This window comes from Mytilus edulis, chromosome 4, assembly GCF_963676685.1.
Source record: "Mytilus edulis chromosome 4, xbMytEdul2.2, whole genome shotgun sequence".
NCBI lineage: Eukaryota > Metazoa > Mollusca > Bivalvia > Mytilida > Mytilidae > Mytilus > Mytilus edulis.
This window is the reverse complement of record NC_092347.1, coordinates 87,157,319-87,179,107: the sequence shown is the minus strand read 5'-3', so window position 1 is coordinate 87,179,107 and position 21,789 is coordinate 87,157,319. Positions and strand designations below refer to the sequence as shown.

General features: G+C 31.4%; 3 protein-coding genes across 3 annotated transcripts; 2 read left to right on the top strand and 1 right to left on the bottom strand.

The window, feature by feature from the left end:
* The first annotated feature begins 1,704 nt into the window (after positions 1-1,704).
* LOC139521589 (uncharacterized) lies at positions 1,705-14,418 on the top strand. Its single transcript, XM_071315066.1, has 3 exons — positions 1,705-4,843; positions 5,227-5,301; positions 13,733-14,418. The coding sequence occupies exons 2-3, from the start codon at positions 5,265-5,267 to the stop codon at positions 14,416-14,418; spliced, it is 723 nt and encodes a 240-aa protein (XP_071171167.1). The 5' UTR covers positions 1,705-4,843; positions 5,227-5,264.
* On the bottom strand, positions 7,578-12,027 carry LOC139520888 (nibrin-like). Its single transcript, XM_071313908.1, has 3 exons — positions 11,810-12,027; positions 9,864-9,920; positions 7,578-8,199 (listed from the first exon to the last, which is right to left on the bottom strand). Exons 1-3 carry the CDS (start codon positions 11,905-11,907, stop codon positions 7,722-7,724), a joined length of 633 nt encoding a protein of 210 aa, XP_071170009.1. The 5' UTR covers positions 11,908-12,027; the 3' UTR covers positions 7,578-7,721.
* On the top strand, positions 14,412-19,813 carry LOC139520887 (uncharacterized). Its single transcript, XM_071313907.1, has 4 exons — positions 14,412-15,454; positions 16,124-16,321; positions 16,991-17,152; positions 17,932-19,813. The coding sequence occupies exons 1-4, from the start codon at positions 14,441-14,443 to the stop codon at positions 18,517-18,519; spliced, it is 1,962 nt and encodes a 653-aa protein (XP_071170008.1). The 5' UTR covers positions 14,412-14,440; the 3' UTR covers positions 18,520-19,813.
* Positions 19,814-21,789: the final 1,976 nt, after the last annotated feature.

Below are 21,789 nucleotides of genomic sequence, written 5' to 3'. Positions count from 1 at the left end.
GTCGATCCGGCCCAAATAAAAATATTTTTATAAGGAACAAAAATAAAGATATATATTAATTGTAATTCATAAATGTGTATGATTTTTATTTTAATGTGAAAGGTGTACGATAAAAAAAAAATAAAAAAAAGGCCTTTGAAAAATATTTTCTTTAGATGAGTATAAAAGAACTAGATTGATTATGTTTTTATTACAAGTTTTCAAGATTATTGGGTATAATTATATTAAAACGTATATAAAAGAATTCAGACATCAACATTAATCAGCTGAGCAGTATTAAATTATCACTTTCTCTCTATTGACTGGGGTCCTGACAAGTCTTTCATCTTGTGTACAAGCCGATTCCCAAGCTGATACATCAACACTTTATTTTTCTTTTAAGTTCTTAAAATTTCTCAAATTGAGAAATGTTGTTTGATTTGCCGAATCCTTTCTGTAAAAGAAAGGACAAAATGCGTTTGATATTTAATATCACAATGGCTTTTCCTTGTGTGGTATGTGACCAACATATTAGACCTCGACAACTATAACGGCGTTTTGCATTTGCGCCGATCTGCATTTCATTTCCGCCGATTTTTTCTTTCATTTGCGCCGATTATTTTTTTCATTTGCGCCGATTTTTTTTTACAGGTAAATTACAGGTGAATAGATATAAGAAGATGTGGTATGAGTGTAAATGAGAGAACTCTCCATCCAAGTCATGTTATTTTTCATTTATCATTTAAGACCTCTTCCATTAGCCATTTGTACAAATGTAATGAAATGTCAATCATAACATGTATATAACTGTTGTCCCCTGCTCACTACTGGGAGATGGAAGAAGGCCCACAAGATACACCTCCAGACTTTTTCTTGACAGTACCCGTAGTTCTTTAACCTCTGTCTTTCGGACATCTGCCACATGTTTATGCTCGATCAGTGTTTTGACAATATAATCCGTGGTGACTCTGGGTTTACACGATTTGTGGTACATTCGTAAGATATGTTCTTATGTTTCAGGACACTAACCTTCCGATATGTATGGCCCTCGATGATTAAAGAATTGACTCTTCGGCTCGTTTCAGTGTGTAATATGTCCACCATGTTACAACGAAGTTCCAGAACAATATGAATCAAAATAAACTTAAACATAAATAAACAACAATTATAACCAGATTTTATCAATGGTATAGTACAATACATGTACAAGTATTAACTTACCTGTAAATCTAATTAGGATCAAATATAAAATCGGCGCAAATGAAAGAATGAAAATTTTCAAAATCGGCGCAAATGTCATACGCCCAACTATAAAGACCTTGTTGATTACGTAACTTTAATTAATCAGGATTTATTGAATTAAGTGATAACGAGTGACATTACCTTAGTTCACAATCATCAGACAATTGTTGAATAAACAAACCAATAGACTAATGATTTGATTAAACAAGTCATTATGATGAGTTAAATTTTATAGGTTCCATTGGACTGTAAATATTTGTTTAGCTATTCTGTGTGTGAACTAAATATAATAAAAATCGCCATGACAAAATTCCTCCAAAATCAATATAGTTTATTCATATTATATAATGGGGCCGGATCGACTTGGGGCCGGATCGACGTGGGACGGATTGACTTGGGCCGGATCGACTTGGGGCCGGATTGACTTGGGGCCGGATCGGTTTGGGGCCGGAACGACCGGATACCGGACACAGTTATCGTCCTTTGGTTTTCGTTGTCTACGAATATAGTCCCTAGTGTAAACAGTGTATAACTTGCATGTTTTATTTGATACACTTTCCCAATTTATTTCTTGATATTAAATGCATGCAATATTAAGTAGGGGGATGTAATTACATGTAAAAAAAAATTGGGTGCTGAATCTTTATGTTAAGAAGTAAATTAGTCCAGTTCTAAAAGGTCAAATTTTAGCACGTCTGAAGCTGTCAAACTGAATTTTACACCCCCTTAACACAGAATTGTCAATATTTTGAGTTAGAGCTGGTAGAAGTTTCTATAATTTTGATATTATTTGTCTCACTGGTAGTACACTACACTGTAAAATCATTTTGAGAAAGAGCAGGTGCAGATTTTTTTAATTTGAATTTATTGTCTAAAAGAAATGCACTACAAAATAACTGTGTTCTCGGGCCTAAGAAGGTCAAATTATGGCATTCAACTGGGAGCCTTGTTGACATTAAAAGAATGAAAAGAAGTATTGTCCACTGTCATTGATAATTTTTTACAATATTTGAATAAGAAACTTTCTTAAGGTGCAAGTGTAATTCAGAACATATGCATGACAAGGCAATGAATATGAATAAATTATTTGAAAAATAACTAATCTGTACTTCTACTTAAAACTTAATGTAAAACATGAAAAATGTATTCTTAAAAGTACATGTATTAACACAGACTTTCAATTTTTCCTGAAGTTTCATTGGTGGAGCTTGACTTTTCACAGTATGGTGGTCAAGGGTCTCTAGTTCTGAAGTTTGATTATTAACTTTTTTCTACCCTTTATATTACATTATAAGAAGCATAAAAAGCAGTAGAAAGTGCTTGCCTAAATAAAAAAATCCCTTTCAGAAAGCTGTAAAATATCGTCATACATGTATATGAAAATCATTATTTTCTTTAATTTAAGAAAGGAAAAATGGGGAATTTAATAGCAGAGTCTTAAATTACTTAGCTATTACTCAATTGTGTTCAATTTTAAACTATTTTATTCATCTCAGCTTTCTTGTACATGTAATATTCATTTGGTGACACTGACATGACTGATAGTTGATTTTATACATGTATAGGTATCAGTAATAATAATTATAACAAGTTACATTTTTGTAACTAACATCTAAATCACACCCAGCTTCATATAGACCAGTACTGTATGTCCTTATGCAAATTAAAATGTTACAGATTAGCACCATCACTCAGTTGAGAAAATATTGTTGATATATATTTGTACATGCATTGATAATTTAGTAGCAAGATTTTTTCAGATTTAAATTTTAAGTGGTTTCTATGTATTACATTGACCTATGGTTAGAGGAATGGTTAGGATCCGGCTTAGATGTTTAACCCCGCCACATTCTCAATTTCTGTATGGTGTCTGTGCCATGTATCATGTGTTTATTTGTTTGTTATTTTTTTGTACATAATTTAGGCCAATAATTTTGTTGTTATATGAAGGATTTCACTAATATACAACAGCAATTTATACCTGAAATTTCAACCAAGAAAAAAAGGTGTATAAATGCTCATTATTGAAGGCTGTTTACCATGTTCACCTATATTTGCTAACTGCTACAATATTTGATCTAGTGGAGACTTGTATCAATAGTAATCATACATATACATTTTTGTACATGTACACGTACCACGTAATTAATATATTAAAAATAGCTGGCCATTTAGTTATGGAACATGAGAGACAAACATTGTCATTGTAAGACCTTAAATTAAGATTTATTTAGAGTCTGATAAAACCGGGCTGTACTGGAGATACAAATGTACATGTAGGTGTAGAGTGGTCATTAAGGAAATGAATTGCAATGACCATAGTTAGAGCAATTTACATATTTTTGTATGTATAGTGCATGTAGTTGTTTTGTGGTAATAAGGGGAAATTGAAAAACCATCTAGTTTTTAAAATGTATAGCAACACATCCATAGCATAATTTATAAGAAAACCACTTCAGATAGCATCACATTAAAAATTGTAAAATCACATTACCATGAAGTTAAAAGGCCCTTGGGAGAACACTGTGAGTAACTATAGAAAGATGAACAAAAGTTTGCATGTTTATGGTTGTATGCTGTTCACCTTTACATTTACCTGATTTATATTCAATGTCCTTTGGTCTGTGATGGCATTGTCATATTGTAAATCATACTAGATATCTTTTAACTATAAAATTTAAACACACTGATAAAATTTAATAGCTGGCATGGAGACAGGGCTCACATGCTTCAGAATCATAGGGATACATTGCAAGTGACTCTCTTTGAAACAGATAGGGAGAAGTGGAGATTTGAGAGAGAAGTGCTCTAGTACTATAGTATTAAGTGTCTACCGGTATGATGAGTTTATATATGTAAATAATGTTCTTTTTATATTGTTCAATTCAAGTTGGAGTATACAATTTAAGTCCAAATCTTTTAATTATCATAAAAAAAAATTATGTTTCATTGACTTGTTAAAATTGAAAATGTAGAATGATCCATGAAAGCAACTAAATAGAGTGGTCAGGTGACAACAGCATGACTAGATTTCACTTTTGATGGTTAGGCAAAAGGAATTGATTGGAAAGCGACTTGTACACTGCTAGCATGAGCCCTGAATTAGACATTGTATTTTATTTATTTTAGAATCTGACATACATGACATATGACTGTAAGATTTACTTCTAGTCAATTAGCAAAAATCTTCTGGAAATCTATTTATGCATGGCAGTCATTTAAGACAATATTGTATTTTATCAAACTATGGCCACGTTCCTAGCTTTAGTTACAGCTAAGATAAAGAGTGGCGCAATTTCACCATCTCTTATAAGGTTACCATAAGAGTCTTGTATTTTCATCACAAAGAAGTGTTACATGTACTCCTTTGAATTAATGAATAAGTTAACATCAGTAAATTAAGTCTCAAATAAACTTTATTTTATCACCAAACATAAAATCAGGACCATTTTCCCCATTTCAAGCCTCTGTAAGTTTTCTTCTATTTTCACCATGTACACACATGCGCAAAGTCAACTTTCGAATACACACCCTAATTGGAATTTTGTACATCAGGAGTTTGTAAACATTGACCAATAAGACCATGATTTAAAACATAATGAAATATTGGCAAGCTAAAAAGGTAAGACCAGTTCGAGTCTATGGACATTTCATGCTTTTCCTAATCCCACTGACTTCATTCTTTTTTATACGGCCGCAAAAATAAAAATAAAAATATGGTTGTATATTGGTATCACATCGTCCGAAGACGGATTGTTTTCGAATTATAACTTTTGTATTTATATAAGTAAAAAGAAATCAAAAAATTTTAACACAATGTTTATAACCACAAAAGAGGGGTTAAATATCTATTTTTTGTATGTTAAATTAACTCACATAACTCTTGTAATATGATAGGGGGTTAGGGGGGATATTTGTAGATCATAACATTATGTTGAATAACAACATAAAAAGAAATTTGTCTAAATATATGTAAAATTAATTCCTAACTTTTGTCTCATTTAGGTTAAAACGTGTACAAAGTGATGGTTACATTACCTTAGATGAATATGGATTTTTCTGGTTATTTTGATATATGTGGTAAGTACAATATACAAATAATTAAAAATGTTAATTGTGCATAATTCGTACAACTGTATTTTTTTATGGTCCTGGGGCTGGCCTGTTATCATTTTTATACCCCATGGAAAGAAGACACAGAGAGTATAATGTTTTTGACCCGTCCATCCGTCAGTCCTGTTTCTTGTCATAGCAACTCCTCTGAAACTACACTGTAACAGAATTTAATGAAGCTTTTTGAAGATAATAAGGACATACTACGTAGATGTGCATAAAGACAGGACTTGTTTTTATATTTTTCTTACACTTATTTAATTTCTCCTAAGACAATGTGAGGTTGTTTAATCTTGCATGAAGAGATATTTCCTGTATCACAGTATTGATAGTGTCATTATTATACATTAATATAATTATGTTATATTGAAATTAAATACCATGATATATCAAATGATATCCAGTATTACTTGTGATAAAACTAAATTTGTGTAACTATTTATTGATTGTTAAAAAAAACCATTGATATATACATGTACATGTATCCTGATAATAGTGAGTGCAGTTGTGCATGTTGTGGGAAATGTTGTATATTATTTAATGCTATCGCACAATTCAATGACAATGCAAGTATTAATTGCATCCACCCCTCAGTCAGTGTCTAGCGACTTGAGTTTACATCTTTTAAAAAATTTAATAACTGAAGAATTTCAGAACAACAAATCATAGGTGATTTGGGACAGGATTATTGTTTTTATAGCCCGGCTCATGCTTTTTTCACAAAAAAATAAGTTTTTTTTGTTTGTTATTGATTTTAATAATACATGAATAACTTTTATATGTATGTTCAAAAGTATACAGAAAACCGCTAACCGGAAGTCTAATCTGACTTAGAATTTCATCTAAAGACCAATATCAGACAGCAAATACACTTCATTCGTAGTATATGTATGTTTATAGTATACAGAAAAACACATACTGGAAGTCTAATCTGACTTAAAATTTCATCTAACACGAATATCAGACAGCAAATACACTTCATTCGTAGTATATGTATGTTTATCATGTTTATAGTATACAGAAAAACACATACTGGAAGTTTAATCTGACATATCAGGACGCCTTTTTCTCGTTTTTCTCCCCAAAAAACTAAATCTGAATAATTATATGAATGGATGACAAATGCAATTATGCACTGTACCTATAGGACACAGAGGCATGATGATTAATTTATTGTGGAAAGAAGAGAATTGACACACATCTGGTTAAATAGTATAGATATTTCTGGCATTATTTCTATTATTCAATATTGGTTGTTTTATAAACCAGATTCTCAATACCGATGCTGCACTTGGTCTCTTGTGTACTTGGTAAAACAAAGTCTACCTAACCATTAGGAACAGTATTACTACAATGTATTCTGTATGGTTTTTTGCTCATTGTTGAAACCTGTATGGTGGCCTATACCTAATAACTTCAACACCATTTCAGTCTTTGTTGAGAAGTTTCATACCAAATTTTATGTTTTATAATATTATTAACTACTGATCTTGAAATTAAAAAACCACATACAGTCCTTGTTCTGTAACATGTGTAGATATACATGTACATTTGGTTCTGTCAATTTATGTTAAGTTTGTAGTACATATGTTCATTCGTAAGCAAAATGTGAAGTATTAATTCGGTGCTGTGAATGCCAAACCTCTATTTCTATATGGCTGAGCTGGTAGATAAAAAATATTTAAAGAAAGACTTGATGATGTTATATTTGCCTTTGGCATTTCTTTTAATAAATACAATGTGGAATATACATGTATATTGATGATCATACATGAATGAAAAAATGAATATATATATATATATACAAAAAATATAAAAATATGTATATCCTATTAGGCTAATTTATCCTTCCTCACTCATTTAATCATACATGCATGTATCGTGTTTTGTCGAATTTACAAAAGATCAATACATGAAAGTTTTGGGCATTCTATTTTAAACATTTACAATGTAGAAACATGAGAAATATAATGCCACAATTTTAGGTGCTGTAATCATTAGACTAGGCCTACAATTTATCTTTAATGTTCATACAATTTCATACAGTTTGGTTTTGATGATATCAGTCTTTTGGGTTTTAAAGTAATATTCTTTCATTTGTTTTTTTTTTTTTAGCTAATTATAATTTAGGGATGACTTGATGATAATTTTATAATAAGATATGTCAATAAAAAATCGTTATGAACAAAGTACAAGGTTTATAAAAAAAACTGTTCTGGTTACACAAACAATTTGAGTTATATATTTCAATTAAAAAAATTCTTAAACATTCTCAAAGTTGCTCATACCAAGTAAACAGGGACAGTTTGATAGGTTTTCAATTTTTGATTTATATATATTATTTTATAATAAATAACATGTGATAACCATGATAACAGAAATATAATTTAAAAATGTTGACAATAATGGATCAGTTTTTTTTCCCAAGCTTCATCGGCTGGTATCTCATCAGTTGGAACAGTTGATTTTTCCTCATTTGGAACAGTTGATATTTCGTCAGTTGGAACAGTTGATATATCGTCAGTTGGAGCAGTTGATATTTCATCAGTTGGAACAGTTGATTTTTCTTCAGTTGGAACAGTTGATATTTCATCAGTTGGCTTTGCAGCATCTAAGTCTTGAATGGGTGTTGCTTCATATATTATATGATCATGATGATCTGTATCATTGGACTTGTGATGAATTTCTGCTCTAATTGTTATGTTGGCTCCAGCAGTTTTGTTTGCTTCAACCGGTGTGTTGGCTTCAAGGTCTGTGTTGTTGGTATCAGAATCATCTTGCTGGTTGAATTCTGGTTCTCGGTCATGATCGATTGTCATCAGGTCTGTGCTTGTTTGGTCATCAAGGGGACAAGTTGATTCAAGTCTGAAATTAAAAAATCCTAATTAATAAGATAAGATATTAAAGATAATTGTATTCCAATTAAAGGGCCCATTTATTACAGTCAGGGGTACTACTTGTACAAGTGTATTTTATTTACTTGAAGAAGTAAAAAAAAATATACACATATAAGTAAATTTGTAGGATACTTATACAAGTGAATTTTATTTACTTGTATAGGTAAAAAAAAAATTGGCTTAGTTATCTCCCTTAGGCATTCAGAATTTTTTACTTGTATAAGTAAAAAAATCATCCTTTCTTCTTTTCTTGAATTCTTAAGATTTCTTTGCTCTAATAGAATTTTAAATTGTGTACCCTTTACAGATGTCTTTACTAATCATTTAAGTGTAATTTCATGGACAATGAAAATCCCATTTGTCTGTTATCTTCATACCACTGATCATTTACAAGCCCCAAAGGAGCAATTTTTGACTGCCTTGCGCAAATATACAAGATCTTTGCTCAATCAGTTTCTTTGATGAATTAATGAGATGAAACATTGAACTTTAATGAAAAATTTGAGCAAACCTGGGAAAAATCATTAAAGCCATGATTTTACATCTCAAAACTTGAGGATTTTTGTGGGATTGTAAGAAAAATTTACTTATTCAAGTAAATTTTTTAGAAAATTAAGGGGAGATTATTCAAACATTATTTATTTACTTATATGTGTATATTTTTTTTACTTCTTCAAGTAAATAAAATACACTTGTACAAGTAGTACTCCTGACTGTATTACAATGATTTTTATACGATCGCAAAAATTCTAAAAAATTTGGTCGTATTGATATCACGTTGGCGTTGTTATCTGCGTCGTCAGAGTACTTTAAGTTTTCGCCCTCTAACTTTAGTTTAAGTCAATAGAAATCTATGAAACTTGAACACAAGGTTTATGACCACAAAAGGAAGGTTTGGATTGATTTTGGAAGTTTTGGTCCATACAGTTTAGGAATAAGGGGCCAAAAAGGGCCCAAATAAGCATTTCTTGGTTTTCACACCATAACTTTAGTTTAAGACATAACAATATGTCTATTATTAACAGGCAAATATATTCCATGAATTAATATGTTCATGTTGAATATTTTATACACCATTGTCCAGAAGTAATGGTCTAAAATATGATCTTATATGGATAATAGAAATTATGATGGCTGACAATGGGGAACTTAGTTTAAAAAGCACCCTGTATGCGAAATATATACACATGTCTTCATCTAGATAACCTCTTAATTATGGAATGAAACCAAACATTACATTTATAAATGTTCCTTATGGAATGCTGATCATTATTTGCAACTTAGTTGTCGATTTACTGTTCAAGTTGGCCACCAGGATATTAAGGCCAAATAAAGAAGTATGTGTGGTTCCAGTTACATCTGAAAAAAAGTTAGGGTAGGTAGGTAGGGATTTTTTTTTATTTTATGGCTTTTTTTTTACATTGAGTCTATGGGAGCAACATTCTGACTTTAACAGTGCCTACTGAAAAATGACAATAAAATCTTTACGGTAGGCTATTTTTAAGCCTCTAGTTTGTAATAGGGGATAATGAACCTTCAATAATGTTAAAAAGTGCCACTTATAGTGTTGAGCTTTTTTTATGATGCATTTTATTTTAGTCCGTCATTGATTTTGATTTAAGGATGCCCTACCTTTTTGTCTTATTAAGCATCTGACGCACTGTTTGTCCCTGTGTTTCAGCTCTTTGCCTGTAATTAAAAAAGTAAAATATAAAACAAATCGCAATCGAAACAGATTAAGACAAATTTATCATAAATCAAATTAATATAATTAGGACCAATCATGGTCTTTTGATTTGAGGTATTAGTTTATAACCATGATAACCTTGAAATATATCTCAAGGTGACCTTTTGACAATTGAAATGACACTTTAAACTTATTTTCTTCCTTCATACATTGTCATATTTGAATACATGTTTTTGGTGATAAGACCTTCCAGAACAATTTTTAAAGGCCCGTCAAAATTTTGAGGAGATGTACATGTATTTTGTAATAAAGATGTCCGGTGTCTGTCAAGAACGACTTATCCAAATTTCATGAAACTTGTTATAGTTGTTTATTATGAGGGTCAAATGATCTGTATACTTTTTGGTGAAAACAAGATTAAAACTTTTTGAGTTACGGCACTTTGTTACTAAAACAGGTGTGTGTTTTTCACATGTCATACTGTAGATCTAAAACGATTTAGATAATTGCTTAAAACTTTACACACTTCTAAGTTATAATTTAATCTTACTTTTTTGTGATGATTCAAAATTTTATTTTTCAGTTATTTAGTATTTTGTAAAAAAGGGGAAATTTTTTTTACATGTCATGCCATATCTCAAAAAAAAAAATAGGATTAGTGCATAAAACTTTACACACTTCTTTGTTATATTAATCTTAAGATCTGTATATTTTTGGTTTTGATTCAAAATTCAATTTGAGAATGTGCTATTATCTTGTAAACCGTCTAGATCCCCACCCCTAAACCATATATATTCTTGTATCAGGGTTTGCAAAAACCCGGGTTTTATGAGTATTGCTCAGCCCAGTGGGAAATACTGGGAAAACCCGGGTTTTAGTGGGTTAAAATGGGCAATACTGGGTAATATAAAATACTTGTCTGAATTTTAAAGAAGATTCAGTGATAAACACAAATTTAATATATTTAATAAGATATTTATACCCTATTTTGTTTGTCTAGCATTTGTCTAGATTGTCAAACTGTAAATATAAAGCAAAACATTTTTTTCTTTCAAATAGATATAACTCCTAATTTAAGAATTAACAATTACTTTGTAAGAAAAATTACAATTAAATAATGTCACTAATTAATTAGTAATTATTCAGATTAGAACACAGATTTGTTTATGTAACAATAATCAGCCCTTATAATTCTATAAGTTTTATTGGCATGACCCCTTAGGGTGTTTATTTAGCAATATGAATGTATAACAAATAAAATTAACAAGTCACTTAAACACTGCAATAAAATGCATGTTTCAAAGTTTGGATTATTAAAATAATGTTTGGTAATTAAAAAGGTATCTTTAAATGTACAAATCTTCTGTTCTGCCTACATATAGAATTAATAGAGAAGAGAATGAAATTGAGAATGATATTTAGTGTTAAAATAAGCTTAGAAAATCATATTGCCCAGTATTGCCCACTATTACCTATTTCTGGGAGTATTGCCCAGCCCGGGAAAACCCGGGTTTTCCCACCCGGGAATTCCCGGGCGGGTTATACTTTGCCAACCCTGTCTTGTATTGGACAATAAAACAAATTAAATGATAAAAAAGGGAAGTCCCTGGGGGTCACCTCACCCTATTCAATTTGATAATGTGCTTTTATCTTGTAATCAGACGAGATCCCCACCCCTAACCAAGAAATATTGGGTAATAAAACAAATGAAATGAAATAAAGGGAAGCCCCTTGGGGTCATACCCATCCCCTCTTGTTTAAAAAGTTGTAAACAGTCCCCACCCTTAAACCATATATATTCTTGCATGGAACAATAAAACACATCAAATGATGAGAGTCCATTGACTGTCATTAAACCAAAACTATTCATGAAAAAAATAAAATTACGTACTTGAGGTTACCATAGTATTGTCTGTTGACTTTTGACCTTCTAATAGCACGGTTTAACTTTTTGTTGGTTTTTGGTGATGAGCGTATCTCTGGAAACATCTCTCTAACAATTCCAATTGTCTTGTGTCTATTGTCGGACACTTCATCTAGGGTTCTTATGGCTCTCTGCAAGTGTAAAATGATTTTAATTTAATTTAAACTAAAAACAAATTGGAGAAAAAATGAATGACTACTCAACATATGGCGGTTTTTTTTTATACCCCAGGAATAGTGCAGTAGGATTACTTTTTTCAGAGATATGATTTTTGGACTAAAAATAGTCACTTAAATGATAAATTTTCAACACTTTTGCTCTTCTTTCTTGAGGATGTTGATTTGATATAATTTGTCAAAAAGTATACACTGTGACAAGTTATAAATCAAGTTCGGATTTTGTTCCAATAAAATGAATTTGTAACAGGTACCAGGGATCTCCATGGATGAAAATTGAACCATGGAGGAACTTTCATCATCATAAACTGTATCATACACCGTACAGTGTAGCACGATGTAATGTATTTCATCCCTCCACATAAGTATGGGTGAACATGCTAATTTATTTCTTATTTGAAATATATTTATTTGAATTTTCATTATAAATACTATATAGAAGTATATATTTTCAATAATTGCGGTTTTTATATAGAAGTATATATTTTCAATAATTGCGGTTTTTATTAACCCTTCAAAGGTCAAGCCCCCATACCCTACCTTTCCCTAAGTCGAGAATAACCAATAGCTGTCACAAAGGTCCCAATGCATTTTTCTTGCTATTTTTTGGTAATTGTTATGGGGGTTAAAAATCATGTGGAGCTTATTTTTCACGGACACTGTCAAATTCAGTAGTCATGAACCCATTACCAGTATGGCTGGTTTGCAGTAGTGCGGATGTATCAATTTGATTATAAAATACGAAATGTTTGCACCTGTCCTAAGTCAGGAATCTGATGTACAGTAGTTGTCGTTTATTTATGTAATATATACGTGTTTCTCGTTTCTCGTTTTGTTTATATAGATTAGACTGTTGGTTTTCCTGTTTGAATGGTTTTACACTAGTAAGTTTGGGGCCCTTTATAGCTTGTTGTTCGGTGTGAGCCAAGGCTCCATGTTGAAGGCCGTACTTTAATCTATAATGGTTTATTTTTTAAATTGTCATTTGGATGGAGAGTTGTCTCATTGGCACTCACACCACATCTTCCTATATCTATATATTATTGTTACAATACAGCAGTACTCAAGTTATTTCTGATGAAATAACAATTACTGTTCTACGCCTTATTTTGTACTTCTTAAAAAAGGGGGATGCTGATTGCGCAAGTCAAAATAAAAGCATGTGTTCATCTTGTTAAAACTTTGTAACTGGATTATCAATTTATTTATTTGATCTCTGAATTATCATAAGCATTTGGGGAAACTTAGTTAGATAATTCGACAAATAAATCGTTTATCTTCAGATAATATTCTCCTGTCTGTTTTGTTGATCTATCGATCTGTACAAGCTCAGGTACAAGTGATTAGCGATCTTAATCTGGTTATCCCTAATGGATTATACTATAAAAACAGCCTGAGGGTTATGCAATAACATGCATTTGATTAAAATTGCTAATAAAATGGTGTCAGGCTATAAAAACTTTCCAGTTTTGAACCATGGCAGAAGACAATTGAAAGATGGCACAAGTCATTTGATGATTGCGCAAGACATTTGAACGATGGCGGGGCGCTATCATTAAACAGGCCATGGAGGTCCCTGAGGTACATGTAGTGATTTGCAATACTCACAGAAATCAGAATGCTAAATGTTTATATATTAATTTTTCGTTATAATGATCTGAGTTAATATCAATCACACAATTCCAAATTCACTAAAATCTGTCTTTTCTTTCAGAACTTGGGAAAAGTAAAAGGACTCAAAGAAGACAACAACAGAATTATTTTAAAACCATCAGTAATTCAATCAAGGAATCTTCATATCTGAAGCCAAACTTTTTACCGATAGAGAATAATGATGATTCACTTAGCGAAAAACTTCAAGAACCACTATATCCAGGTTGTCGTACAACACTACTTGACTCCTTGTTTAGACACTTCATAAACTTCAGCGCTAACAATGGAATGTCAAAAACAGCACTGAGCATGTGCCTAAAAAATGAGAAGACAGTATTACCAACTCCCAACTGCCTCCCTGAATCTTATAAGGAAGCATATCAAATGATAAAACCGATGATTATAGAAACAAAAAGATATGATGCATGTGTCAATGACTGCTTACTTTTCTGCAAAACAAGTGACAATGACCACTCATTAGACAGAGAATGTACAAAATGTGGAGAGCCAAGATACAAAGCAGAGTCTTTAAGTGCACGAAAAACTTTTACGTATATGCCTATTGGACCAAGACTTTCAAGGATTTTTGGAAGTGACAATATATGTAAGATTCTTTATTCCAGACAAGATCTTTGCAATGGAAAGTTAACTGACATAACTGATGGAAAGATATATAAATCTTGGTATGAAGATGGAGGAGTCTTTCAGGACATGGAGGAAAGCTGTACAGTTGGCACTTTTTTGTGATGGGCTTAATCCTCACAAAAGTATGGCAACTCAGAAGTCGATGTGGCCATTAATCCTCACCTGGCTCAATTTGCCTGTAAATGTCCGAAATATTTTAGGACCAATGATGTTGGTTGGCATTGTTCCAGGTACAAAGACAGAAGAGCCAAAAAACCTCGATCCATATTTGGACCTTTTAGTAGATGAATTGCTAGAACTGACAGAGTGCACAATGTTTAATGCCTACAGAGGAGCCCCTACATCAGTCCGAATAGCACTCCTGCATTACATGTGTGACATTCCCGCATTCAGCAAGATTTTACATGTTTCAAGCCAGGCTGCACTCCGTGGATGTCCTTATTGTAAGGAAGAAGGATTCTATTGTAAGTCTTTACACAAAGTGGTTCATATCAACAATAGAGCTTTTTTACCAGAAAATCATCCATTGAGAAAAGAAAAGAATGATTTTGCTATCAAAGGTGAGGACAGAGCAAGTAAACCCGAGTCTTATACAAAAGAAGAAGAATTAGAAATCAGAAACAGCTATGATCAACTTCCAAATCAAAACAGAAAATCTCTTTTACAGAAAAAAACAGGACTGAAAGGAAAATATAGCTTCATGAGACTGCCTTACCATAATCGTCAAGAACAAATGCAACCTGACGGTATGCACACCATTGCAGATGTAATTGGCAATCTCTTTGGCCTCATAACAGGAAAAGATGATGGGAAAAAGGTACGAAGTGGAGAAGAAGAGTTTCAACGATTTAAGGATTCATGGAACAGCAGAACCATCATCAATGACGAGGAAACAGTTGTAGGAAGCAACAAAAGAAAATCAAATACAGAAGACGGGAAAAAAGCTAAAAAAGCAAGAGTAGAATCAATGACAGCAGAAAATGAACTACCCCCAGCTCCATGGAGACTTGATAGATCAAGTGTTAAAATTGCTGATCAAAGAGCCATGTCATTGGTGTATCCAACAGGATATGACTACCACCCAGACCAGCATTTTTCAAAGCCATGGACACTGAGGACTATGCATGGAAAACATCAGGTATACATTTTGACTTTTGATTTTGTTGTTCTTGTTAGGAGAATGATAACATGTATATGATGTGGGTCTTTGACTGGCACACATGTTGTTTATGCCCCAATTATGAACAGTGTGTTTTTCATTCTGTTCCTCCTTTTGTTTGTCCTGCTTCAGGTTTCATTGACCTATAGTTGTTAATTTCTGTGTCATTTGGCATGTTTGGTCTCTTGTTGAGAGTTGTTTCACTGCATCGGCAATCATACCACATCTTCTAAGTTACAGGTCAAGTTTAATATTGGTTTAGTCTAGTGATTTTGTATAGAGCTATGATCCTTGATGTATTATGTTTACACCTTGACAAGTTATAGATTAAGTTAAAATTTTGTTCAAATACAATGTACAATGAACAGGTAGGGGGCTATGTCTAACAGAATGTTTGTTTGTAATGGTCTTCATTGCAAATTTTAAAAAATGAGACAATTATAATTTGTTGTTGGATGTTCAATTTTAATGCTGTAATACTGTAGTACGATTTGTGAATTTTCTTGTCAATTTGATAATTACAGTACATTCTTCCAATTTTATATAAAAAAAGTTTTTTCTGTACCCACATGTACAATGTATTCATGCATGCACAACACAAAACAATAGATTCACTGAAGTATTTGACCATTTATTTGACATTTTCAGTTTGTAACCAGTGGAGCTGCACTTTGGTGTCTACGAGGACTATTGCCCAGTAAACAAGAGACAACATTAGGGAAGCTTTTTAATGTGATTGAGTTGCTGACCAGTGAATCTTATCATGAAAACGAATTGGAATTCATTATTGAATCTACAAGTGAAGCTGTTTCGTTGGTGGAAAGAGATTTCCCTATTGCATTACAGGTATGAGACAAACTTAATTAGTATGTGCATTTCGTTTTATCAGTACACAAAAAGATAATTGTCAAAATTGCTTATGTTAGCTTACAGTCAGGGGGTACTACTTGTACATATTATTTTTAATGACTTGGGGAAGTAATATTAATATACTTATATAAGTAAATTTGTAGGATACTTATACAGGTGAATTTTATTTACTTGTATTCATGTAGGTAAAACAATATTGGCTGAGTTATGTCCCTTAGACATTCAGATTTTTTTACTTGTAAAAGTAAAAAAATCATCCTATCTTGATAGTATCTTCTTTTATTGAATTCTAATGATTTCTTTGCTCTAATAGAATTTTGCAGATGTCTTTACTAATCATTTAAGTGTAATTTCATGGAAAATCCAATACATAATTAAGATCTTTGCACAATCAGTTTATTTGTTGAAATAGTGAGACGAAACATTGGACTCTAATACAAAAATTGAGAAAACTTGGGGAAGAATTATTAAAGGCATTAATTTACTTTTTAAAACTTAAACACTTTTGTGGGATTGTAAGAAAAAAGTTACTTCTACAAGTATTTTTTTGAGAAAATTGTATTTGCAGTGTTCTGTGGATTACTGAAGTGTATGTCATATTAATTTTAACCATTACTGATACATTGTTATTTATTTATGTTATAGACTATTACAACACATCTACTTCATCATATACCAGAAGGATTTGCAAATTTTGGTCCTCTTTATGGGAGGTGGCTGTTTCCATTTGAAAGAGTAAACAGTTGGATAACCCGTCAAGCTTTAAATAAAAATAAGATTGAAGCCACAATCATGGAGACTTATGCTGTAAGTATATGCCATATAAGGCAACTTTATCATATATATATAGTTATATTTCAGTCTCAACACCAGATCTTTACTCAAGTCCACCATGAAAAATTTTGTCACAAGATTTTCATGTCAATTTCTGTTTTAATGATGTCTACTTAAGAAGCTATTTAAAATACTATTATAAATTACAACGTATATGAATCAAGGAATTAATAGAAAACATGAAACATGTAGGGTCTGTGTGGTTGCTTTCAAGATATTAACCGTTTAGCAATTTGGTGGGAAGTGAATACCTCTAGATTTTTATGCATTTAAAAATGGATGAATAGCATCAGTTTTCCTTCAGAAACTTTATAATTAAAGGATTTTTATTTTAATGAGGCATCTTAATCAATATATGTTTTAATAAGATATAAAAGGAAAAGAAAGGGTTTTGGTAACAGAATGTGTCAATCGCACTCACTACATCAGAAAAACCAGAGGATTCAGAATAACAGGCAAACATTCAAAAGCAAGGAACATTCTTAGACTTGATTTTATTTCATGGTTAATATTATTAACATGATTAAAGAATTGTGTTTTGATTACAAAATAGTCAGCAAGTTTGGTTTTTACTGTTTTCACTTTGGTTTATAATAGAGCAGGATCTGGAAAGCAATTATATAAATTCATAATCTTATTTTATATTTAATATATCTCAAATCCAGTGTTTCTGTTTAGTTCTTGCATGTAAATCGCAAAATGGAATATCCATTTTTTAAATTGTTTCTCATGGTCATTTCTTTATTTTTTAGATTTACGATTGGTGTGTCTACATGATAATGTCTGGAAAGGTCAAACAAGATGGTATTGACATTGGTAAACTAGAGAGACTGCTTTTAGAAGATGAAAAAGATGACAGTTGTAGTACAAAAGAGAAAACGTTCTCTATTGATGATAACATTTTGAGAGAAATGTCCAATGTTTACGACTTTTGTTTGGTAGCAAGAATGAGTAAGGAAGGCAAAGAACTTGCTTCATGCACAAGGTCCTATGGAAACACTACATATGGAAACACTGGCAGGAAAATTAATTTTTCACCTTTTTCCAATAACAGATCTTCAAATTCATATGTGTATACTGTAGATGAAAATTCAACAGATTCTTTAGTTGACAGTATAATATTTGGTTCAATTTGTAAGATTTTTGAGCACGTTTGGAGAGGACAAACATACACCTGGGTTTTGCTTGATATATTTGATGATGTAAGATATGAAGATGGATTCTGGAGTGTGTTAGAGCATAAAACCTCACAGAAACCTGTTATGTTGAAAGATGTCAGTGCTCCACAGATTGTTGGGAGAGAAAATGATAGACTTCATTATGTCCGTACATGTATCTAACTTGTAATTGATCAGTTTTCTTATTTGACAAAGTATATGTATATAGACAATGTTTTAAATTTCTCCAAAACTGCTGTTTAAATTTTACTTCTTTGATACCAATGTGTATGAATGTTAAATAAAAGCTCCTTTTCTTATAAGATACCATAAGAATCTTTATTTCAGACTGCAAAGTCAATATTTTTACATGAAACAGAATATTCTGTTCATATTTACACATATATAACTGTCTGATTACTGTATATTCAGAAATTATTGCGTGCATTTATTACTGATATTTTATCATTTAAGAATAAAATGCTATATTCAGAAATTTCCTATTGATTTAAAGAAAAATTTCAAAATGCGAGTTTTAATTATTGGAATGATAACCATAATGATTTTTAGCAAAAATAAAATAATTTCATAATATACAGTCCTGACAGTATTCATGATATGTTTATATATGAGTAGTTCTTTATTTATTATATATTGGAATGTAAGGTTAATTAAATAATTAAATCTTAAACTATTAAAGCTATTTAGAAAGATAGGGTTTTCGAGTATTTATCTTCAAAATAATTTAGACCATGTGTATTCTTTCTTACATGTACAAATGATACATGCTTGGTCAGAGAGTTTGACTGTTTCTATACAGATTTTGTGTACATAGATTTTTTTTTAATTCTTTGTATTAAAGAATTTTAACTATTTGTCAGTACAAACTGTACATACAATATAATATACCTAAATAAATCTATTTTATCTTGAGAGTCACACATCCGTTGAACCTGTACATAATTATAAATAAATTCAAGTGATATCTTAAGATTGAAATTAATGCCAAGCCAAACAAATTTAAAGGATATATAAGTATAAAAGTTGGCTTATCAGGCTGACTTGTACTTACTTGTATTTTAAGTGAAAACTGTTGTAACAGTGTGTATTAAAAAACGTTTTCAAACTCTAGCTCATGTATTTTATACTTATCAACAAAATCACACACTTATAATTTTATATAAAGTTAGTTTTTTTTCTGAATTGAAATAAAGATGATAAAAATTTATAGATAGGTTACTAGTTCACATTTTTGACACAATAAATTTTGAAGTTTAACTTATTTGTAAGGGAGAACATGTTTTTTGTTATTGAAAGTTTATAAAAGTGTATCATATGATCATTGATAATTATTATTTCTTAATTTGCAAGGGTAGTTTTACATGTGATAGCTTATATATTTGATCTTGCTGTATTGACTGACTTTCAGATGTGTAATTTGTTACATTGTGTTCATATAGTATGAATAAAAATATTCTTGTACACAAATATGTCCTTCTTCCATATAGCTGAAACGTTTTTAAACAAGTAAGAAGTTATATTGGCATCAGTTACAGGCCAATAATGTTTTCAGTCACTCTTAAGCATACCTGCACACTTATTGAGTGTTAAATTGTTTGTTTTTTTCAAAACCACATGAATAAATATACTCTGGACATGTATAAAAATGACAGAACAAGCCTAACATATGTTTTTATATGAAAGAAAACAGTTAAGGTGGTACCTAACCCAACAGGGAGATAACTCTGTAAAATTTGAGTTCTGTTGTGTTGTTAAGGGAAAAATTAGTGTTGTCAAACTGCTATATATATAAAACCAGTGTATTTTTTCTGAAAAAACGGTTGCTTCAAATTCTTTGTATTTTTATACAACCGCAAAAATTGAAAAAAATTTGTCAATTATTGGTATCACGTTGGCTTCGTCGTCGTCTGAAGACATTTGGTTTTCGCACTATAACTTTAGTATAAGTAAATAAGTATCTTTGAAATTTGAACACAAGGTTTATGACCACAAAAGGAAGGTTGGGATTGATTTTGGAAGTTTTGGTACCAACAGTTAAGAAATTAGGGTCCAAAAGGGCCTAATTAAGCATTATTCTTGGTTTTCGCACAATAACTTTAGTATAAGTAAATAGAAATCAATGAAATTTAAACACAAGGAGGACTTTCAAATAACCATCTTCAACAAGTTAACTCATACAAATAAGGCAACATCTTTAATTTTTTTCACAAGATTCATTACCATGATGCATCATGAATATGCATGAAAACATTTCCACTGTATGTAAAGCAAACAACTAATAAGTCAATACGAGATTCACAATCAAATATGGAACAAATACACATATTTAATATGCATGCAATTCAACACAAATCTCACATGGTAAAACAGGATGTAAAACAATGAATGAGAGTTGTCTCATTGGCATGCATTCCACATTCCTCTAAATACCAGTAATTTCAGATATTTCCTATTAATGTGGTACCTAACACTACAGGGAGATAGCTCTGTAAAATCAGCTAAACGTTTTAATTACGTTGTGTTGTTAAGGGGAAATTCAGCTTCTGAATGATCAAAATTACTGTCTGTCAAACTGCTATATAACCAGTGTAATTTTTCTGATAAAATGATTGGTTCAATTTTATTTATATTTTTGTCAAAAGGTCAACGTAAATACTTCAAAACTTTGTGAAAATTAAACGAGCCAAATTAATTTTAGTGAAAGTGGTGTGTACCACCTTAAACTTATATACATTTATATTTTATGTGGTGTACTCACATGAAGCAATGAATGGGCAACATTGCCCCTGGTGAAGTAACTGTCGGAACTGTATCCGTAGCTAATGCCTGGATCTGTTTGTGTTGAGATTGTTGCTGTGGCGACTGGTTTCCAACAGCTGCATGGCTCATTGTGGGCGATGAGTTTGGCACAACATAAACATCCAATAGTACATATAGCGCGATTATAATGAGCAGGTTGAGAACCGGGTTGGCTGAAGCTAGTATCCATGATTTATGAAATAATCACGGTTGAAAATGATTGTTTATATATGAGGGGGGCTTACATCAGGGAGGCCATACCTCTGTCTGAGTGTACGGCAAGGGGTGCAGGGTATTGTCATAAATTCTCTGGAACTATGGAACACTTACCTGTCAGTAGATGTCAACCCTAATTAATATACTTTGTGTTGTTGTAACAATTACCTTGTGTTTGTGTACACATATTAATCGGACATTCTAAAAAAGAATACTTTTAATAAACTACATTTCATAGTAACAAAGAAAATATATATTTACAATTATTAATACCATGCACATTGGTTGAAAAAAACTTGATTTAACTTGCATGTAGCTTGCAGGACCGATTTACCTGTAACATTTGTAGGAACTTAGATTATTTTTTGTATATAAGATGACCGATAGTGCTGTCTCAATTCAGAGTTTTAACTTTAA

Bases quoted from the DNA above. Each gene is read 5' to 3' on its own strand.
- LOC139521589 (XM_071315066.1), top strand. From the start codon at position 5,265: ATGAATATGGATTTTTCTGGTTATTTTGATATATGTG. The intron at 5,302-13,732 runs GTAAGTACAATA...CTTTTCTTTCAG, and splicing joins TGGTTATTTTGATATATGTG to AACTTGGGAAAAGTAAAAGG.
- LOC139520888 (XM_071313908.1), bottom strand. From the start codon at position 11,907: ATGTTTCCAGAGATACGCTCATCACCAAAAACCAACAAAAAGTTAAAC. The intron at 9,921-11,809 runs GTACGTAATTTT...TTTTAATTACAG, and splicing joins CAATACTATGGTAACCTCAA to GCAAAGAGCTGAAACACAGG. The intron at 8,200-9,863 runs GTAGGGCATCCT...TTTTAATTTCAG, and splicing joins ATGCTTAATAAGACAAAAAG to ACTTGAATCAACTTGTCCCC.
- LOC139520887 (XM_071313907.1), top strand. From the start codon at position 14,441: ATGGCAACTCAGAAGTCGATGTGGCCATTAATCCTCACCTGGCTCAAT. The intron at 15,455-16,123 runs GTATACATTTTG...TGACATTTTCAG, and splicing joins CTATGCATGGAAAACATCAG to TTTGTAACCAGTGGAGCTGC. The intron at 17,153-17,931 runs GTAAGTATATGC...TTTATTTTTTAG, and splicing joins CAATCATGGAGACTTATGCT to ATTTACGATTGGTGTGTCTA.